Source organism: Pseudophryne corroboree, chromosome 6, assembly GCF_028390025.1.
Source record: "Pseudophryne corroboree isolate aPseCor3 chromosome 6, aPseCor3.hap2, whole genome shotgun sequence".
Taxonomy (NCBI): Eukaryota; Metazoa; Chordata; class Amphibia; order Anura; family Myobatrachidae; genus Pseudophryne; species Pseudophryne corroboree.
Genome location: NC_086449.1, coordinates 60,879,786 through 60,899,836, shown reverse-complemented (window position 1 = coordinate 60,899,836; position 20,051 = coordinate 60,879,786). Strand labels below are relative to the sequence as shown.

Here is a 20,051-nt window from a genome sequence, read left to right as displayed (position 1 = left end):
ATGAATAGTGAATACCGACTGAAGACACTGTCTGACCAGGGAGGATACATTTCTTCAGATGTTCCCCATTCTTCAGAGAAACCACCATTTAGGTAAGGTGCATATGGAATGAAAATTAATGTTCTCAGAGTGTCAAGAAATGGGGGCGTGTCATGTTGACAAGCCCCATTTCATTGGTCACACCCCTGGTGGCTTATGGCCACACCCATTTTTTCTATACCGCGCGAGTACCATTATAAAAAATTTTCTACTTGCACCACTGATGTCACCACACCCCATCTTCTCACCTGGGAGAACTTCTCTACGTCACTGATCACACTACCTGTGACGGCACATAATAGGCCCTTCCTAAATCTCAGCTCCAGGCCCATGTGGACCTTAATCTGGCACGTGTGGAATGTATTCTGCCTTCTTTATTTCATCCCGCCCACCAGTTTGCATTGGATTTGGAAGGGGAAGGCGAGCTAGTGTAGGGCTTGTAAGTGAGGGGAAGTGGATGAAATATATATTGGAGAGGAAGATGACATGGGCAGGAGATAATAAGATTTTAAACCTACCAATAAATCTTTTTCTCCTAGTCCGTAGAGGATGCTGTGGACTCCGTAAGGACCATGGGGTATAGACGGGCTCCGCAGGAGATATGGGCACTCTAAAGAACTTTTAGTATTGGTGTGCACTGGTTCCTCCCTCTATGCCCCTCCTCCAGACCTCAGTTAGAGAAACTGTGCCCAGAGGAGATAGACAATATGAGGAAAGGATTTTGTAAATCTAAGGGCAAGATTCATACCAACCCACACCAATCATACCATTTAACTTAGAATATACTCAACCAGTTAACAGTATGAACGAAAAAACAGTATCAGTCAAAGACCGATACCAACTGTAACATAACTTTTATGTAAGCAACAACTATATACAACTCTTGCAGATTTAGTCCGCACTTGTAGAATTTAGCAAAAGTGTTTGAACCCGACCAAGTAGCTGCTCGGCAAAGCTTTAATGCCGAGACACCTCGGGCAGCCGTCCAAGAAGAGCCCATCTTCCTAGTGGAATGGGCCTTTACCGAATTTGGTACCGGCAATCCAGCCGTAGAATGAGCCTGCTGAATCGTGTTACAGATACAGCGAGCAATAGTCTGTTTAGAAGCAGGCACGCCAATCTTGTTGGCTGCATGCAGGACAAACAGAGCCTCTGTTTTCCTAACCCTAGCCATCCTGGCTACGTAAATTTTCAAGGCCCTAACCACATCCAGGGACTTGGGGGTATATTTACAAAGATTCGTGTTTTTGCCGTTTTGAAGGGTGTTTGAACTCGAATGGTATCAGGTGCATTTTACTGCAACTTTTTGAATCCTGATACGATTATTCTCTAAGCTGCCGATTTTTCCAAATTCGTATTTTCCGATGTCGATGTGATTCGTAATGTCAGGCAGTGTTTTACGGGAGTGATGAGTAAAACACTGCCTGACAAAACACAAGGAATTCCGGCCGGATCTAGGAGATCCGTGCATGGCTTCATTGTGTACCTTAAGAAGGTGTTTAAAGTGTTAAAAATTCAGAACAATAAAATTGAGTGGGGTCCCCCCTCCTAAGCATAACCAGCCTCGGGCTCTTTGAGCCGGTCCTGGTTGACAAAATATGGGGGAAAAAATGACAGGGGTTCCCCCATATTTCATCAACCAGCACCGGGCTCTGCGCCTGGTCCTGGTTCCAAAAATACGGGGGACAAAAAGCGTAGGGGTCCCCCGTATTTTTGAAACCAGCACCGGGCTCCACTAGCCAGGTACATAATGCCACAGCCAGGGGACACTTTTATACTGGTCCCTGCGTCCCTGGCATTACATACCCAACTAGTCACCCCTGGCCGGGGTACCCTGGAGGAGTGGGAACCCCTTAAATCAAGGGGTCCCTCCCCCCTCCAGACACCCAAGGGCCAGGGGTGAAGCCCGAGGCTGTCCACCCCATCCAAGGGCGGCGGATGGGGGGCTGATAGCCTTTTGAAAAAATTTGAATAATGTTTTTAGTAGCAGTACTACAAGTCCCAGCAAGCCTCCCCGCAACCAGCATGCGGTGGAAAACCGGGCCCGCTGGTACTTGTAGTACTACTACTAAAAAAATACCCCCCAAAAAACAGGACACACACACCGTGAAAGTATAAGTTTATTACATACATGCACAACTCCATACATACATACTTACCTATGCTCCCACGAGGCTCGGTCCTCTTCTCCATGTAGAATCCTTGGGGTACCTGTGATAAAAATTATACTCACATAATCCAGTGTAGAATCAGACCTTTGTATAATCCACGTACTTGGCAAAATAATAAAATGGAAACCCGACCACGCACTGAAAGGGGTCCCTTGTTTACACATGGGACCCCTTTCCCCGACTGCCAGGACCCCCCTTGACTCCTGTCAAAGAGGGTCCCTTCAGCCAATCAGGGAGTGCCCTGTCGTGGCGCTCCCTGATTGGCTGAAGGGACCCTCTTTGACAGGAGTCTGGGGGGGTCCTGGCAGTCGGGGAAAGGGGTCCCATGTGCGTGGTCGGGTTTCCGTTTTTTTTGTTTTGCCAAGTACGTGGATTATATAAAGAAGACAAGCAACACTGGATTATGTGAGTATAATTTTTTTCACAGGTACCCTGAGGATTCTACATGGAGAAGAGGACCGAGCCTCGTGTGAACATAGGTAAGTATGTATGTTTGGAGGTGTGCATGTATGTAATAAACTTAATAATGCTTACTTGTTTTTGTGTGTATTTTGGTTACTGATTTATAATTTTTCTTCCAGATACTCTACCACATCAGATTTGTATAAAAAAAATATTTCCTGTGGACTCGATTGAACTTTTTGGACCTTATCTCATCTTTACATGTGTATATCCCGATAAAAGAAAGAATACATCAATATGTTCATATTTGCATATTTGTTTATTTTTTTAGATCCTACCTATTTGTATACTACTATAAAGGAAGGTTACACCAATGTCATTATTATCCTTTTCACATATTTATTGTTTGAATGCTGTGTATATTGTTATAATTGTGTTAATATTCAAGGTCCACCAGTAGTTTTTTGTAATTATCCCCCCTTCATGTTAATAAGAGCAGGCACCGCTGGATTCAGCGGTTCACCTTCTCTTCAAACCCGGAAGTCACGCTGGAACGCATATCCGCGAGTGGCGGAACGCAAATCGCGTCACCACGCGACTTCCGTTTCCGGAAACCAACCGTGGAACGCACATCCGTTCGGTGGAACGCAAATGTGCACCACGACGGAATGGAGGAGGTTGTAGTGTGCTAACACTACCCTGTCAGCCCAGCGGAACTACATTTACATGTACAAATGGAGGGGGAACTATTTACAATAGTGCACTTCCCCTAGACCCGTTTTTTGGTACATTACATAATATTCAGTAGAATATATATTAAGTATGGAGTTATTGTACTATAGGTGGATTTCTTTACTATAATTATGTATTTCATACTGAAAGAATCCATAATTCTATTAATTTTTACACTAATTGGTTATTCACCTGTGAGGTCATTTCCTGTTACCTCATTGGCCAGTGCCCAAATAAATAGCATGGGGTTACACAGTGCCCACATGTCTTGAGGAAGACTCCTGCTGAGCCGAAACGCATCGACAACTTTGGGCACTGTGCAACTCCTAAAAACCAACCTTCAAGGTATTTTTATCACTTGATGCATCTTATACAGAATACAAGATTTTTTAGAAAAAATTGTTTTTGTGGCTGCAAATTCTAGCTCTCATATTTTTATTCTCCTTTTGCGGAGTGTTTTTATTTGTATGTATCCTTCTCCCAGCTATGGGATTTTGTATCAATTAAAACCTTTTTTTTTTTAAATGGATTGATTGGCACCATTTTTGTCTTTTTGGATTTATAACTGTTCAACTACGCACTGGCATCTTGAGGCCTGAAACAGCTGCGGATCAAAAAGATACCTTGATAGGAACATTTCCACACTTCATTCTGTGAGTGTGGTACGCACCTTTTATTTGACATAGAAATATATGTGAAAGATACCTTTATACACTTGTCTCATCTTCACTTTAAAGTGAGTTTAGGTATGCTCATCTATGCATACTTTTTGGTGGAGGACACACAGAAATGGTGAAGAGTTTTAAAAGAAACCTTTATGTGCACACATTCGTTCTTCCCAGTGTGAGTTGGGGTACGCACTCTATACAGACCCCCTATTCATGTCACTGCTTTCCTGTTATGCTGATGGGATAAAAGGACTTTCTTTGAATACCATATAAAAAAACAATAGTACACATTGTATGTTCTGTTTTTTTTCCATGTAACAATGACTGGACACTAATTACATCAACTGAGAACTTTCGCTGAACTACTGAGGATCACCATTTTGAATACCCTTAAGGGACGTATATTTTATTTTCATTTGATATCTACATTGGGCGCTTATACTGAGAAAAAACTGTCTTCTTTCTGTATTGAATGTAATAAACTTATACTGTCACGGTGTGTGTTTGTCCTGTTTTTTGTTGGGTATTTTTTTAGTAGTAGTACTACAGGTACCAGCAGGCCCGGTTTTCCACCGCATGCTGGTATTTGTGGCTCTCCAAGTACCAGCTTGCGGGGGAGGCTTGCTGGGACTTGTAGTACTGCTACTAAAAACAATATTCTCATTTTTCACACAAGGCTATCAGCCCCCCATCCGCCACCCTTGGATGGGGGGGACAGCCTCAGGCTTCACCCCTGGCCCTTGGGTGACTGGAGGGGGGGACCCCTTGATTTAAGGTAGGTATGTAATGCCAGGGCCGCCGGGACCACAATAAAAGTGTCCCCCGGTTGTGGCATTATGTACCTGGCTAGTGGAGCCCGGTGCTGGTTTCAAAAATACGGGGGACCCCTACACTTTTTGTCCCCCGTATTTTTGGAACCAGGACCAGGCGCAGAGCCCGGTGCTGGTTGATGAAATATGGGGGAACCCCTGTCATTTTTTTCCCCATATTTTGTCAACCAGGACCGGCTCAAAGAGCCCGAGGCTGGTTATGCTTAGGAGGGGGGACCACACGCATTTTTTTTCTGTTTTTGCACTAAACACACCCTTTACCATAGATAACCATGCACAGATCTCACTGGAAAAAGCAGGTCTATTTTTTTGCTTCTTTTTTTAACGATTCGCAAAAAAATAGACCCGCACTTGAGCACTCAGAGACTAACACCCAAATACGAATGAATAGTGAATACCCGTATTGTATGAAACAACAGCCGCGATTGACCGATGGTCTATTCATTCGTATTTCAGAACTTTGCCATTAAATCCATTACGAATAGACCAGACACTGCAGAGATTTGTGCTTAGTGAATTCCCGGAAAACACAAATCGGACAAACTTGATTTTTTAGTAAATATTGGCCTTGGAGTCCTCCAAGTCAGGCGTAGCCACAGGCACCACAATAGGTTGGTTCAAATGAAACGAAGAAACCACCTTAGGCAGAAATTGAGGACGAGTCCTCACTCTGCCCTATCCACATGAAAAATCAAGTAGGGGCTCTTGTGAGACAAGGCCGCCAACTCCGACACCCGCCTTGCAGATGCCAAGGCTAATAACATAACCACCTTCCAGGTGAGAAATTTTAATTCCACAGTTTGAAGAGGTTCAAACCAGTGTGACTTAAGGAACTGTAACACCACGTTAAGGTCCCATGGCGCCACTGGTGGCACAAAAGGAGGCTGGATGTGCAGCACTCCCTTCACGAAAGTTTGGACTTCTGGGAGAGAAGCCAATTCTTTTTGAAAAAATACAGATAGGGCCGAAATCTGCACCTTAATGGAGCCTAATTTTAGGCCCAAATCCACTCCCACCTATAGGAAGTGGAGAAAACGGCCCAAATTGAAATCTTCCGTAGGAGCATTCTTGGTTTCACACCAAGATACATACTTTCTCCAGATACGGTGATAATGCTTCGCCGTTACCTCCTTCCTAGCCTTTATCAGAGTAGGGATAACTTCCTCCAGAATACCTCTCTCTGCTAGGATTCGGTGTTCAACCGCCATGCCGTCAAACGCAACCACGGTAAGTCTTGGAACATGCCCCTGTTGTAACAGGTCTTCCCTGAGAGGAAGAGGCCACGGATCTTCCGTGAGCATTTCCTGAAGATCCGAATACCAGGCCCATTGAGGCAAATCTGGAACCACGAGGATTGCTTGCACTCTGTTTCGTCTTATGATTCTCAACACTTTTGAGATGAGAGGAAGAGGAGGGAATACATAGACCAACTGAAACACCCATGGTGTCACTAGGGCATCTACCGCTACTGCCTGAGGGTCCCTTGACCTGACACAATACCTCCGAAGCATTTTGTTGAGGCGTGACGCCATCATGTCTATTTCAGGAAGTCCCCAAAGACTTGCTATCTCTGCAAAGACCTCTTGATGAAGTCCCCACTCTCCTGGATGGAGATCGTGTCTGCTGAGGAAGTCTGCTTCCCAGTTGTCCACTCCCGGTATGAAGAGTGCTGACAGAACACTTACGTGATTTTCTGCCCAGCGCAGAATTCTTGTGGCTTCCGCCATTGCCGCTTTGCTCCTTGTCCCGCCTTGGCGGTTTACATGAGCCACTGCTGTGATGTTGTCTGATTGAATCAGAACCGGTAGGTCGCGAAGAAGATTCTCCGCTTGTCGTAGCCCATTGTATATGGCCCTCAATTCCAGTACGTTGATGTGTAGACAAGCCTCCTGGCTTGACCATATCCCCTGAAAATTTCTTCCTTTTGTGACTGCTCCCCATCCTCGGAGGCTCGCGTCCGTGGTCACCAGAACCCAGTCTTGAACGCCGAACCTGCGACCCTCTAGAAGGTCAGCACTCTGCAGCCACCACAGGAGAGACACCCTGGCCCTGGGGGACAGGTTTATCTTTTGATGAAGGTGTAGATGGGACCCCGACCATTTGTCGAGAAGGTCCCACTGAAATGTCCTCGCATGGAACCTGCCGAAGGGAATGGCCTCGTAGGCTGTTACCATCTTTCCTAGACACTCTTTTTGGTTTTAGCAGGTCCCTGAACATGTTCTGGATGTCCTGGGCTTTTTCTATTGGTAGAAAAACCCTTTTCTGTTCCGTGTCCAGAATCATGCCTAGGAAGGATAGTCGAGTCGTTGGAAGCAACTGTGACTTTGGCAGATTGAGAATCCAACTGTGTTGATGTAACACTCTCAGGGAGAGGGACACGCTTTTCAGCAATTGATCCCTTGATCTCGCCTTTATCAGGAGATCATCCAAGTACGGGATAATTGTGACACCCTGCTTGCTCAGGAGCACCATTATTTCTGCCATTACCTTGGTGAAAATCCTCCGGGCCGTGGAAAGCCCAAACGGCAACGTCTGAAACTGGTAATGACAGTCCTGTACCACGAAACGTAGGTATTCTTGATGAAGAGGAAATATGGGGACATGAAGGTAGGCATCCTTCACGTCCAGCGACACCATAAAATCCCCTTCTTCCAGACTGGATATCACCGTCCGGAGTGATTCCATCTTGAATTTGAACTTTTTCAAGTATAGGTTTAGTGACTTTAGATTCAAAATTGGTCTGACCAAACCATCTGGCTTCGGGACCACAAACATTGTTGAATAGTACCCTTTTCCATGTTGGCCTAGGGGATCCTTGACAATCACTTGCTGTTGACACAGCTTTTGAATTGCCTCTAATACCACTCCCCTCTCCGGGGAAGAAGTTGGCAGGGCCGACTTGAGAATTCGGCGAGGGGGCACCTCTTCGAACTCCAGTTTGTAACCATGGGATACAATTTCTAACGCCCAAGGATCCATGCCCGATAGGACCCAGACCTGGCTGAAGAGTCGAAGACGTGCCCCCACCGGTGCGGACTCCCTCCGTGGAGCCCCAGCATCATGCGGTGGATTTAGCAAAGGCCGGGGAGGACTTCAGCTCCTGGGAACTCACTGAAGCAGGTGTTCTCTTACCTCTACCCTTACCTCTGGCGAGGAAAGAGGAACCCCGACCTCTCCTGGTCTTATGCGACCAAAAGGACTGCATCTGATATTGTGGGATTTTCTTGTGCTATGGATGAACAAAAGGCAAAAATTTAGATTTACCAGCGGTAGCTGTGGAAACCAGGTCCGCTAGACCATCCCCAAACAAAACCTTACCCTTGTAAGGTAAAACCTCCATATGCTTTTTTGAGTCGGCATCACCCGACCATTGGTGGGTCCCCAGAGCTCGCCTTTGCCAAAATTGCCATGGCATTGGCCCTGGAACCAAGCAGCCTCACGTCTGTTTGAGCGTCTCTCATATACAATACTGTGTCCTTAATGTGGCCAAAAGTCAGGACAACAGTATCCTTGTCCAGGGTATCCATGTCAGCCAACAAGATATCTGTCCATGCTGCAACAGCGCTACATACCCATGCCGATGCTATTGCCGGCCTGAGTAAAGCCCCTGTATGTGCATAAATAGATTTGAAGGTAGTCTCCTGTCTACGATCCGCAGGATCCTTAAGGGCTGCGGTGTCTGGAGACGGTAGCGCCACTTTCTTGGACAGACGCGTTAATGCCTTGTCCACCCTGGGCGAGGATTCCCGACGTACCCTGTCCTTTGCAGGGAAAGGATACGCCATAAGGATCCTCTTGGGAATCTGCAGTTTTTTGTCTGGAGTTTACCAACCTTTTTCAAATAATTCGTTCAGTTCATGAGATGGAGGAAACATTAACTCAGGTTTCTTCCCCTTAAACATGTGTACCCTTGTGTCAGGAACAGAGGGGTCATCTGTAATATGCAAAACATCTTTTATTGCCACAATCATATAATGAATACTCTTGGTCGCCTTAGGGTGCAACCTTGCCTCATCATAGTCGACACTGGAGTCAGAACCCGTGTCGGGATCAGTGTCTACTATTTGTGATAAGGGACGCTTTTGAGACCCTGACGGCCCTGTGACTCAGCCAAATCCGCGGATTGACTCCCTGCTGTTTCCTTGGACTCAGCTTTGTCCATTCTCTTATGTAATAAGGTCACACTAGCATTTAAAATATTCCACATATCATACCAATCATGTGTCGGCGTTGCAGACGGAGACACCACAATCATCTGCTCCACCTCCTCCTTGGATGAGCCTTCCGCTTCAGACATGTCGACACACGCGTACCGACACTCTCACACACACACACAGGGATCTATCTATAAGAGAACAGGTCCCCAACAAGGCCCTTTGGAGAGACAGAGAGAGAGAGTATGCCAGCACACACCTAGCACCAACTGACACTTGAAACATTTCCCAGATATAGCGCTTTCATATTATGTCAATCATGTAATACACTCACTGCGCCAAAATGTGCCCCCCCCCCTCTTTTTCAGCCCTCTATCACCGTTCAGCAGGGGAGAGTCTGTGGAGACAGCTTCTCTTCAGCACGCTGTGGAGAAAATGGCGCTGGTTAGTGCTGTGTGACCAAGCTCCGCCCCCTCTAGTGGCGGGCTTCGGTCCCGCTCAAATTTACAATTAATGGCGGGGGATAAACATATTCACTGACTCCGCAGCATATATGTGTCTAATATGCCAAAATAAAAAGTATATATTGCTGCCCAGGGCGCCCCCCCTGCGCCCTGCACCCATCAGTGCCTGCCGTGTGTGTAACATGTGGGAGCAATGGCACGCAGCGTTACCGCTGCTCGCTTACCTCAGTGAAGATCAGAAGTCTTCTGCCGCCTGAAACGTCTTCTTTTTTCTTATACTCACCCGGCTTCTATCTTCCGGCTCTGCGAGGAGGACGGAGGCGCGGCTCTGAGACGAACGGCAGGGGGAGACATGCGTTCAAATCCCTCTGGAGCTAATGGTGTCCAGTAGCCTAAGAAGCAGAGCCTATCATTTAAGTAGGTCTGCTTCTCTCTCCTCAGTCCCACGATGCAGGGAGCCTGTTGCCAGCAGTGCTCCCTGAAAATAAAAAAACCTAACAAAATTCTTTTATCAGAGAAACTCAGTAGAGCTCCCCTGTAGAGCACCCATTCTCCTCTGGGCACAGAATCTAACTGAGGTCTGGAGGAGGGGCATAGAGGGAGGAGCCAGTGCACACCCATACTAAAAGTTAATTAGAGTGCCCATATCTCCTGCGGAGCCAGTCTATAACCCATGGTCCTTACGGAGTCCCCAGCATCCTCTAGGACATAAGAGAAAATAATAATAATAATAATAATAATAATAATAATAATAATAATAATAATGACTAGATTTAAATACCGGAATTCTTTTTAGAGATTCTGTGATACTTTTCTTTTCATTGTCTTTCTTTAAGCCAAACAGTGCAAATGCCTTTCCATTCACAGGCTTCCCATATAGGTACCTGAGGAGAAACAATACATCACAAAACAAACATTAAACTATACACTGCATCACTTAGCTCTTAAGCATACACAAACCTCCTGTACATATATCACTGAACACTAGTACACACAGACACCTCCTGTACATATATCACTGATCACTAGTACACACAGACACCTCATGTACATATATCACTGATCACTAGTACACACAGACACCTCCAGTACATAAATCACTGATCATTAGGACACACAACAACCTCCTGTACATATATCACTGATCACTAGAGCACACAGACACTTCCTGTACATATATCACTGATCACTAGTACACACAGACACCTCCTGTACATATATCACTGATCACTAGAGCACACAGACACTTCCTGTACATATATCACTGATCACTAGTACACACAGACACCTCCTGTACATATATCACTGATCACTAGTACACACAGACACCTCATGTACATATATCACTGATCACTAGTACACACAGACACCTCATGTACATATATCACTGGTCACTAGTACACACAGACACCTCCAGTACATAAATCACTGATCATTAGGACACACAACAACCTCCTGTACATATATCACTGATCACTAGAGCACACAGACACTTCCTGTACATATATCACTGATCACTAGTACACACAGACACCTCCTGTACATATATCACTGATCACTAGAGCACACAGACACTTCCTGTACATATATCACTAATTACTAGTACACACCGACACCTCCTGTACATATATCACTGATCACTAGTACACACAGACACCTCCTGTACATATATCACTGATCACTAGTACACACAGACACCTCCTGTACATATATCACTGATCACTAGTACACACAGACACCTCCTGTACATATATCACTGATCACTAGTACACACAGACACCTACTGTACATATATCACTGATCACTAGTACACACAGACACCTCCTGTACATGTATCACTGATCACTAGTACACACAGACACCTACTGTACATATATCACTGATCACTAGAGCACACAGACACTGCCTGTACATATATCACTGATCACTAGTACACACAGAAACCTCCTGTACATATATCACTGATCACTAGGGCACACAGACACCTCCTGTACATATATCACTGATCACTAGTACACACAGACACCTCCTGTACATATATCACTGATCACTAGAGCACACAGACACTTCCTGTACATATATCACTGATCACTAGAGCACACAGACACTGCCTGTACATATATCACTGATCACTAGTACACACAGACACCTCCTGTACATATATCACTGATCACTAGGGCACACAGACACCTCCTGTACATATATCACTGATCACTAGAGCACACAGACACTTCCTGTACATATATCACTGATCACTAGTACACACAGACACCTCCTGTACATATATCACTGATCACTAGAGCACACAGACACTGCCTGTACATATATCACTGATCACTAGTACACACAGACACCTCCTGTACATATATCACTGATCACTAGGGCACACAGACACCTCCTGTACATATATCACTGATCACTAGAGCACACAGACACTTCCTGTACATATATCACTGATCACTAGTACACACAGACACCTCCTGTACATATATCACTGATCACTAGAGCACAGAGACACTTCCTGTACATATATCACTGATCACTAGAGCACACCGACACTGCCTGTACATATATCACTGATCACTAGGACACACAGACACCTCCTGTACATATATCACTGATCACTAGGACACACAGACACCTCCTGTACATATATCACTGATCACTAGTACACACAGACACCTCCTGTACATATATCACTGATCACTAGTACACACAGACACCTCCTGTACATATATCACTGATCACTAGAGCACACAGACACCTCCTGTACACATATCACTGATCACTAGGACACACAGACACCTCCTGTACATATATCACTGATCACTAGTACACACAGACACCTCCTGTACATATATCACTAATCACTAGAACACACAGACACCTCCTGTACACATATCACTGATCACTAGGACACACAGACACCTCCTGTACACCTGTGGTGAGAGGAGGTTGTGGACACTGGTGAAGAGGCGCTGACGCTGACACTGGTGACGTGACAGGAAGTGAGCAGAGGAGGCGGAAGTCGGGGCCGAAGCCAGGCTGAGCGGGTAAAGCAGCGAAGCGTGCAGCAAGAGGATCGCTGCTGCTGCCGCCGGTGCTAGCTGCTGCCGGTGTGAGTGAGAGTGTGTGTGGGTGAGTGTCGGGCCGCTGCTAGTGAGTGCATAAGTTTGAGTAAGTGTGTAGAAGAAGCAAGTGTGTGAGGAGACTGTGTTGCTGCAGACTCAGTGGGTGAGGGGGCGAGTAAGTGCTGGGTGAGAGTAAGTGTGTGAGGCTGCTGTTGCTGAGTGAGAGTGCTGCTGCTGCTGCTGCTGCTACAGACACAGGGGGTGAGAGCGTGCTGCTGCTGCTGCTGCTACAGACACGGGGTGAGAGCGTGCTGCTGCTGCTGGGGGAAGAGAGGGGGGAGAGTAAGTGTGCGAGGGCTGCCGGGTGAGTGAGAGTGTGCTGCTGCTGTAGCAGACACAGCCTGTGTGTGAAGGGGGAGCTGAGGGCGACTGCGAACTGAGGACGAAGTTGGTGACGGAAGTCGGGTGCAGCAAGTGAGAAGGAGATGTGAAACAACTGCAAGGAGGAGTAGCGGAGTCGCAGGAGAGGCATACTTGTCTTCTCTCCCGGAATGGCGCGGGAGGCTCCCGAAAATTGGGTGACCCTCCCGGTCCCCCGGATGAGCAGTCTAGTCTCCCGAATTGAGGGGTCCCCCCTGCCCGTCCACACACTTAGTGTGTAAAGTGGGCGGTCCGGGCAGTCGATGACGCGATTCTTGCTGAATCGCGTCATCATAGCCACGCCCCCCGCAGTGTAATGCCGGTGTTCGCGGCATTACAGAGCGGCGGGCGTGGCTTAAAGGAGGTGTCACTGTAACACCGCCCACATCCCACTCTTGCTCCGCCCCGTCTCGCCTCCAGCCCACCCCCTTCTTACGTCACAGCACTCCCCTGCCCACCTGCTGAGCCGACCTGGCTGCTCTCTCCCGCAGAGAGCAGCCAGAATGTCAGTATGAGGAGAGGGCCCACAAGTATTGATTACCTACTCCATCGTGTATGTAATTGAATTTTCTATTTCTGCTGTGTTGTGAATATTGATTCTCTCCTCAGCTAGGTCATAGTCAATATCATATTGCATTGTTTGTATTCATTGCTTGCATTTTTCTCTTACGTCCTAGAGGATGCTGGGGTCCACATTAGTACCACGGGGTATAGACGGGTCCACTCAGTTTAGAAAATGTGCCCAGAGGAGACGGTCACAGCTAGGGAAAGTCTCCAGAGTTTCTCTAGTAAAGTTATTTTTTAGAGTTTATTATTTTATAGGGAGGTTGCTGGCAACAGCCTCCCTGCTTCGAGGAGCTAAGGTGGGGCAGTAGTGTCCACCCTGCGGGGTCTGAGCCACTATCTCCGGTGACAGGACACTGAGCTCCTGAGGGGATCGATCGTTCCCCGCCACAGGGGATCGCTCACCCCGGCAGCATGCCGCCACCCCCTTATAAAGCCAGAAGATCAGAAGATGGCGAGATATGGCGGTACAATGGTAGGAGCGCAACGCTGAGTGGCTGCACTCCGGGAAGGCTCAGCGGCACACAGTGTTGGCGCTATGAGGGGCGTCCTGAGCCAGCGTCTTAATACCCTGGTCACAGACGCTAACCGGAGACTGAATCCCCAGGCTAGCATCAGAATCCGCAGTACACAGACGCTAACCGGAGACTGAATCCCCCAGCTAGCGATGGAATCCTCAGGCCAGTATAAAGAATTTTTGCGGGAATACGCGCCATCTTCAGGAGGTGGAGCTTCTCCTCAGAGCGGACCCAGCACCCCTTGCAGGGGGTCCAGATCATGTTTGAGTCCATTATAGATATGTTAAATATTGCTGACATGTCGACTGAGCAGGTTGAGGAGGCTTACTTCACTGACAATAAGAAAGCCTCGCTAACCTTCCCTGTCTAAAGTATTAAACGCTATTTGAAAAATCCTGAGTGAAGGGATTCCAGATCCCCAAAAGGGTTCTGGTTAGTTCTCCTTCCATGAATGAAAGAATTGGGAAAAATCCACCCATAGTTGATGCATCTGTGTCAAAGAAGGTGGTTTTTCTAGTCCCGGGATCTGCCGCGTTGAAAGAACCGGCTTATTGCAGGATTGACACTACGCTCAATTCCTTATACACAGCTTCGGGGGAGATGCTATGGCCTACCATTGCCTGTGCATGGATTTCTAAAGCTATAGTAAAGTGGTCTGGCACGTTACTTGAGAAATTGGTTACAATGGATAATAGTGACGTTGAATTGTTCTTATGTAACATACAGGATTCTGCGGGATTTACGGTGGAATCCATGAAAGACCTGGATTCGATGGCTGCAGGAATATCCTCCATGTCTGTCTCAGCTCATAGAGGACTCTGGCTGCGCCAATGGTCTGCTGACACGGAATCCAGGAGAGGTGTGGAGACCCTACCCTACACAGGTCAAGATCTGTTTGGGGAAGCGTTGGATGCGTGGATTTCCACGGCTACAGTGGGTAAGTCTCCTTTTCTTTCTTCAGTTGCACCTGCCATGAGGAAACCCTTTTCTTCAGCTGCATCACAGTCCCTGCGGACTGCCAAGCCAAGAAAGGCCTAACCGTCCAACGCCTTCTTCAGGGGAGGTCGGCCAAATCCTACTGCTGCGGGTTCCCAGGAACAGAAACCTGCTTCAGGTACGCCAAAGTCCTCAGCATAACGGTGGACCGCGCGGCCTGGAAGTGGGGCTGGTGGGGGCGAGACTCAGAATTTCCCTCCTCACGATTCTTCAAATTAGGCTTGCCAGCTTTGCTGGCGGACATGGCTTTCCTACAGGAAGCCATCCAGAAGTTGGTGGAGCCACAAGTTATTGTACCAGTCCCAACCCATATGCAAAACAAAGGTTGCTGTTCGAACCTTTTCGTGGTACCTAAACCGGATGGTTTGGTCAGACCCATTCTGAAGTTAAAATCACTAAACCCCTTCCTGAAGGAGTTCAAGTTCAGAATGGAGTCTCTAAGGGCGGTGATATCAGGTCTGGAAGAAGGGGCATTCCTGGTATACCTGAATATCTAGGATGCGTACCTCCACATTCTGATTTGGCCGCCGCATCAAGCTTATCTCCGATTTGCACTGTTGGACAGTCATTTTCAGTTCCAGGCCCTGCCATTCGGCCTCTCCACAGCACCAAGGGTACTCACCAAGGTGATGGAGGAAATAATGGTTCTCCTCCACAGGCAGGGGGTGAACATAATTCCATATCTGGACGATCTGCTGATAAAGGCATCATAAATGCAAAAGAAAAAGAGGGGGGTTCCGCACTAGTAAAAAAATATATAGCAGACAAAACCTTATTACAAGGTAAAATGTCTGTAACCGACCTTGGAAATATAACACTAATGTGTAGATGAAACCGTCGGTGGTGCTCCCAGAGTCAGTGGGGTTACATTGAAAAAAATCAAGAAAGGAAAAGAAAGACTCTATGCTGGGGCACTCTTATTGAGAAAATGAGACAGTAAAATGTAACCTTTATTATGGATCATTTAAAATATAGTGTGATAGACAAGATAAGGTATTCCAAACACAAATATAAATACCAAGGCAATTTAAAATTAATAAATAGTAAATACCGCAAAAGATGAAAATGTATTATATAATCGCAGGAGTAGCTTAACATATGTCCACTGTCAACAGGTGGATAGCTGGAGTCTCCTGTGATGATATCCCGTGAGTTAATCTAAGCACCATTGAATTGAAAGGTTTGTTGCCTAGTATGGCGTTGGACCACCTTCTGTATCAATGTCTGACGGTAGTGTCACCATAGGCATTTTAATGCAGCGGATTAGACAGGAGTGTATAATCTGCCGAGTTAACGAAAAATTAATTAATGATATGATACATTTTCATCTTTTGCGGTATTTACTGTTTATTAATTTGAAATTACCTTGGTATTTATATTTGTGTTTGGAATACCTTATCTTGTCTGTCACACTATATTTTAAATTATCCATAATAAAGGTTATATTTTACTGTCACATTTTCTCAATAAGAGTGCCCCAGCATAGAGTCTTTTCTTTTCCCTTCTTGATTTTTTCGATAAAGGCATCATCCAAGGAGAAGCTGTTACGGTCCATAGCTCTCCTGACCCAGCTTCTCAGGGAACATGGTTGGATCCTGAATCTCCCAAAATCACATTTGAAACCAACCAGGAGGTTGTCCTTTCTGGGAATGATCCTCGACACGGAAGTGCAGAGGGTGTTTCTTCCAGAGGAAAAAGCATTGGTGATACAAACTATGGTCCGGGATGTCCTGAAGCCAGCCTGGGTGTTGGTTCATAAGTGCATTCGCCTTCTGGGAAAGATGGTGGCCTCTTAACTGGCTTTGCAGTACGGGAGGTTTCATACTCGGTTCTTCCAACTGGATCTCCTGAACAAGTGGTTGGGAACCCATCTATACATGCACCAGAGAATATGTCTGCCGCCAAAGGCCAGGATTTCACTCCTCTGGTGGCTGCAATTACCTCACCTTCTGGAGGGCCGCAGGTTCGGGATTCAGGACTGGATCCTTCTGACCACGGATGCAGGTCTCCGGGGCTGGGGCGCAGTTACTCAAGGGAAAACCTTCCAAAGAAGGTGGTCAAGTCTGGAAGCCGGCCTGCTGATAAATATTCTGGAACTAAGAGCCGTCTACAATGGTCTTATCCAAGCGGCCTATCTTCTGAGAAATCAGGCCATTCAAGTGCAGTCGGACAATGTAGCGACGGTTGCTTACATAAACCGACATGTCAGAACGAAGAGCAGAGCTGCAATGTCAGAGGTAATAAGAATCATCCTCTGGGCAGAAAAGCATGCGTTGGCGCTGTCAGCGATCTTCATTCCGGGAGTAGACAACTGGGAATCGGACTTCCTCAGCAGACACAATCTCCATCCAAGGGAGTGGGGTCTCCATCCGGAGGTGTTCAAGGAGGTAACAGATCTTTTGGGCGTACCACAGATCGACATGATGGCCTCTCGTCTCAACAAGAAGCTTCGGCGGTATTGTTCCAGGTCGAGGGACCTGCAAGCAGTGGCGGTGGACGCCCTAGTGACTCCATGGGTGTTCCAGTCGGTGTACGTGTTTTCTCCACTTCCACTCATTCCAAGAGTTCTCAAACTCATAAGGAGAAGAAGAGATCAGGCAATCCTCATCGCTCCGGACTGGCCGAGAAGGGCTTGGTACGCGGACCTTCTGGATCTACTGCTAGAAGAGCTGAGGCTTCTGCCTCTTCGGGAGGACCTGCTGCAGCAGGGGCCGTTCGCCTATCAAGACATACCGCGGCTATGTTTGACAGCATGGAGGTTGAACACCAGATACTTGCTCGGAAGGGCATGCCGTACAAGGTTATTCCTACCCTGATACAGGCTAGGAAAGGAGTAACGTCCAAACATTACCATCGAATTTGGAAAAAATATGTATCTTGGTGTGAGTCCAAGAAGTTTGCTGCGGTGGTGTTTCAACTGGGACGTATTCTACTCTTCCTGCAAGCAGGTGTGGATATGGGCCTGAGGTTAGGATCCATAAAGGTCCAAATTTTGGCCCTGTCCATTTTTTTTCCAGAAACAGTTGGCTGCCCTCCCTGAGGATCTGACTTTTTTGAGGGAAGTTCTGCACATCCAACCTCCCTTTGTACACCTACGGCACCTTGGGATCTTAACATGGTGTTGCAGTTCCTCCAGTCGGACTGGTTTGAACCTCTACAGGAGGTTGAGGTCAAGTTTCTCTCGTGGAAGGCTGTCACTTTGTTGGCCTTAGCTTCTGCTAGACGTGTGTCGGAGTTGGGGGCTTTGTCATGTAAAAGCCCATACTTGATCTTCCTTGAAGACAGAGCTGAGCTTCGGACACGTCAGCAGTTTCTTCCAAAGGTTGTGTCGGCATTTCATATCAACCAACCTATTGTGGTGCCAGTTGCGACTGACTCCTCAATTTCATCAAAGTCCTTAGATGTTGTAAGGGCTCTAAAAATCTATGTGGCGAAGGATGCTCATCACAGAAATCGGACTCCCTGTTTGTCCTGCATGATCCCAAGAAAATTGGGTGTCCTTCTTCTAAGCAGACGATCTCTCACTGGATCAAATTCACTATCCATCATACATATTCTACGGCAGACTTGCCATGTCCTACGTCTGTTAAGGCCCACTCTACTCATAAGGTGGGTTCTTCCTGGGCGGCTGCCCGGGGTGTCTGGGCTTTACAACTCTGCCGAGCAGCTACTTGGTCAGGGTCGAACATGTTCGCAAAGTTCTACAAGTTCGATACTTTGGCCTCTGAGGACCTTAAGTTTGGTCAATTGGTTCTGCAGGATCCTCCGTGCTCTCCCTCCCGTTCTTGGAGCTTTGGTACATCCCTATGGTAGTAATGTGGACCCCAGCATCCTCTAGGACATAAGAGAAAAAAGTATTTTAATTACCTACAGGTAAATCCTTTTCTCGTAGTCCGTAGAGGATGCTGGGCGCCCGCCCAGCGCTTCGTTTTCCTGCAGTGGTTATCTGCTTCAGTACAATGTTGTTTTTAGTTGGGCACTGCATTGTTACTTGGTAAGTAATGTTTCAGCAGTTGCTGAGTTTCAAGCTAGTTAGCTTGGTTTGCCTTGTATGTGTGAGCTGGTATGAATCTCGCCACTATCTGTGTATAATCCTTTTCTCAAAGATGTCCGTCTCCTAGGGCATAGTTTCTAGACTGAGTCTGGTAGGAGTGGCATAGAGGGAGGAGCCAGCCCACACTCTCAAACTCTTAAAGTGCCAATGGCTCCTAGTGGACCCGTCAATACCCCATGGTACTAATGTAGACCCCAGCATCCTCTACGAACTACGATTTTTTTGTATTATTCTGCATTGCTCTTTGGAAGTTAATAGGAAGTTGCGTTGTCAAGCAAATGGGAAGGGCCGAGTTTGAGAGTCTCAGTGCATGTCGTGCAAGATGTATGCACACCTGGATCAACCATCCCAGGGTGAATACATCTGTGCGAGATGTGTGCGAACGGTTGCCCTGGAAGCCCAGGTAACTGATCTAGAGCAAACCGTTAAGCGGCTGAGGGAGATTCACATTCTCAAGCAAGATTTAGATAGAACGGTGGAGGAATTGCATGTGGGGACACCGGTAGACGAGGATAATCAGGTAGCTAGCTGGGTCACTGTTAGAAAGAAGAAAAAGAGGGGTTGGCAAGACATCTCCGAACTATCAAACCCGAACAAATTTGCCCGATTGGACAAAGATTCGGTGGATGATAGCGAGGAAATTACGGAGCTGAAGGAGACTCTTCCCTCTAGCAACCAGAGGAGTGGTTCCTCTGGCTCGGATGGGATGAAAGAGAGAGAGTTACCCAGGCAGATTGTGGTGGTAGCTGATTCTATCATCAGGAAGACAGATAGGGCAATCTGCTACCGGGATCGCGATCGCCGTATGGTCTGTTGTCTCCTGGGTGCTCAGGTGCAGCACATCACGGACCGGGTAGATAGATTGTTGGAAGGGGCTGGGAAGGACCCAGCGGTCTTGGTGCACATTGGCACCAACGACAAAGTTAGTGGTAGGTGGGATGTACTTAAGAAAGATTATAGGGATTTAG

At 46.9% G+C, this 20,051-nt stretch overlaps 1 protein-coding gene across 1 annotated transcript in view; it reads right to left on the bottom strand.

Annotated features, from left to right (window-relative positions):
• LOC134934246 (venom factor-like) overlaps positions 1–20,051 on the bottom strand; it is a 144,081-nt gene that overhangs the window by 30,924 nt on the left and 93,106 nt on the right. The window contains exon 10 of the mRNA XM_063929725.1: positions 10,242–10,344. Coding sequence (XP_063785795.1) covers positions 10,242–10,344 — 103 coding nt within the window. The remainder of the gene's footprint in view (positions 1–10,241; positions 10,345–20,051) is intronic.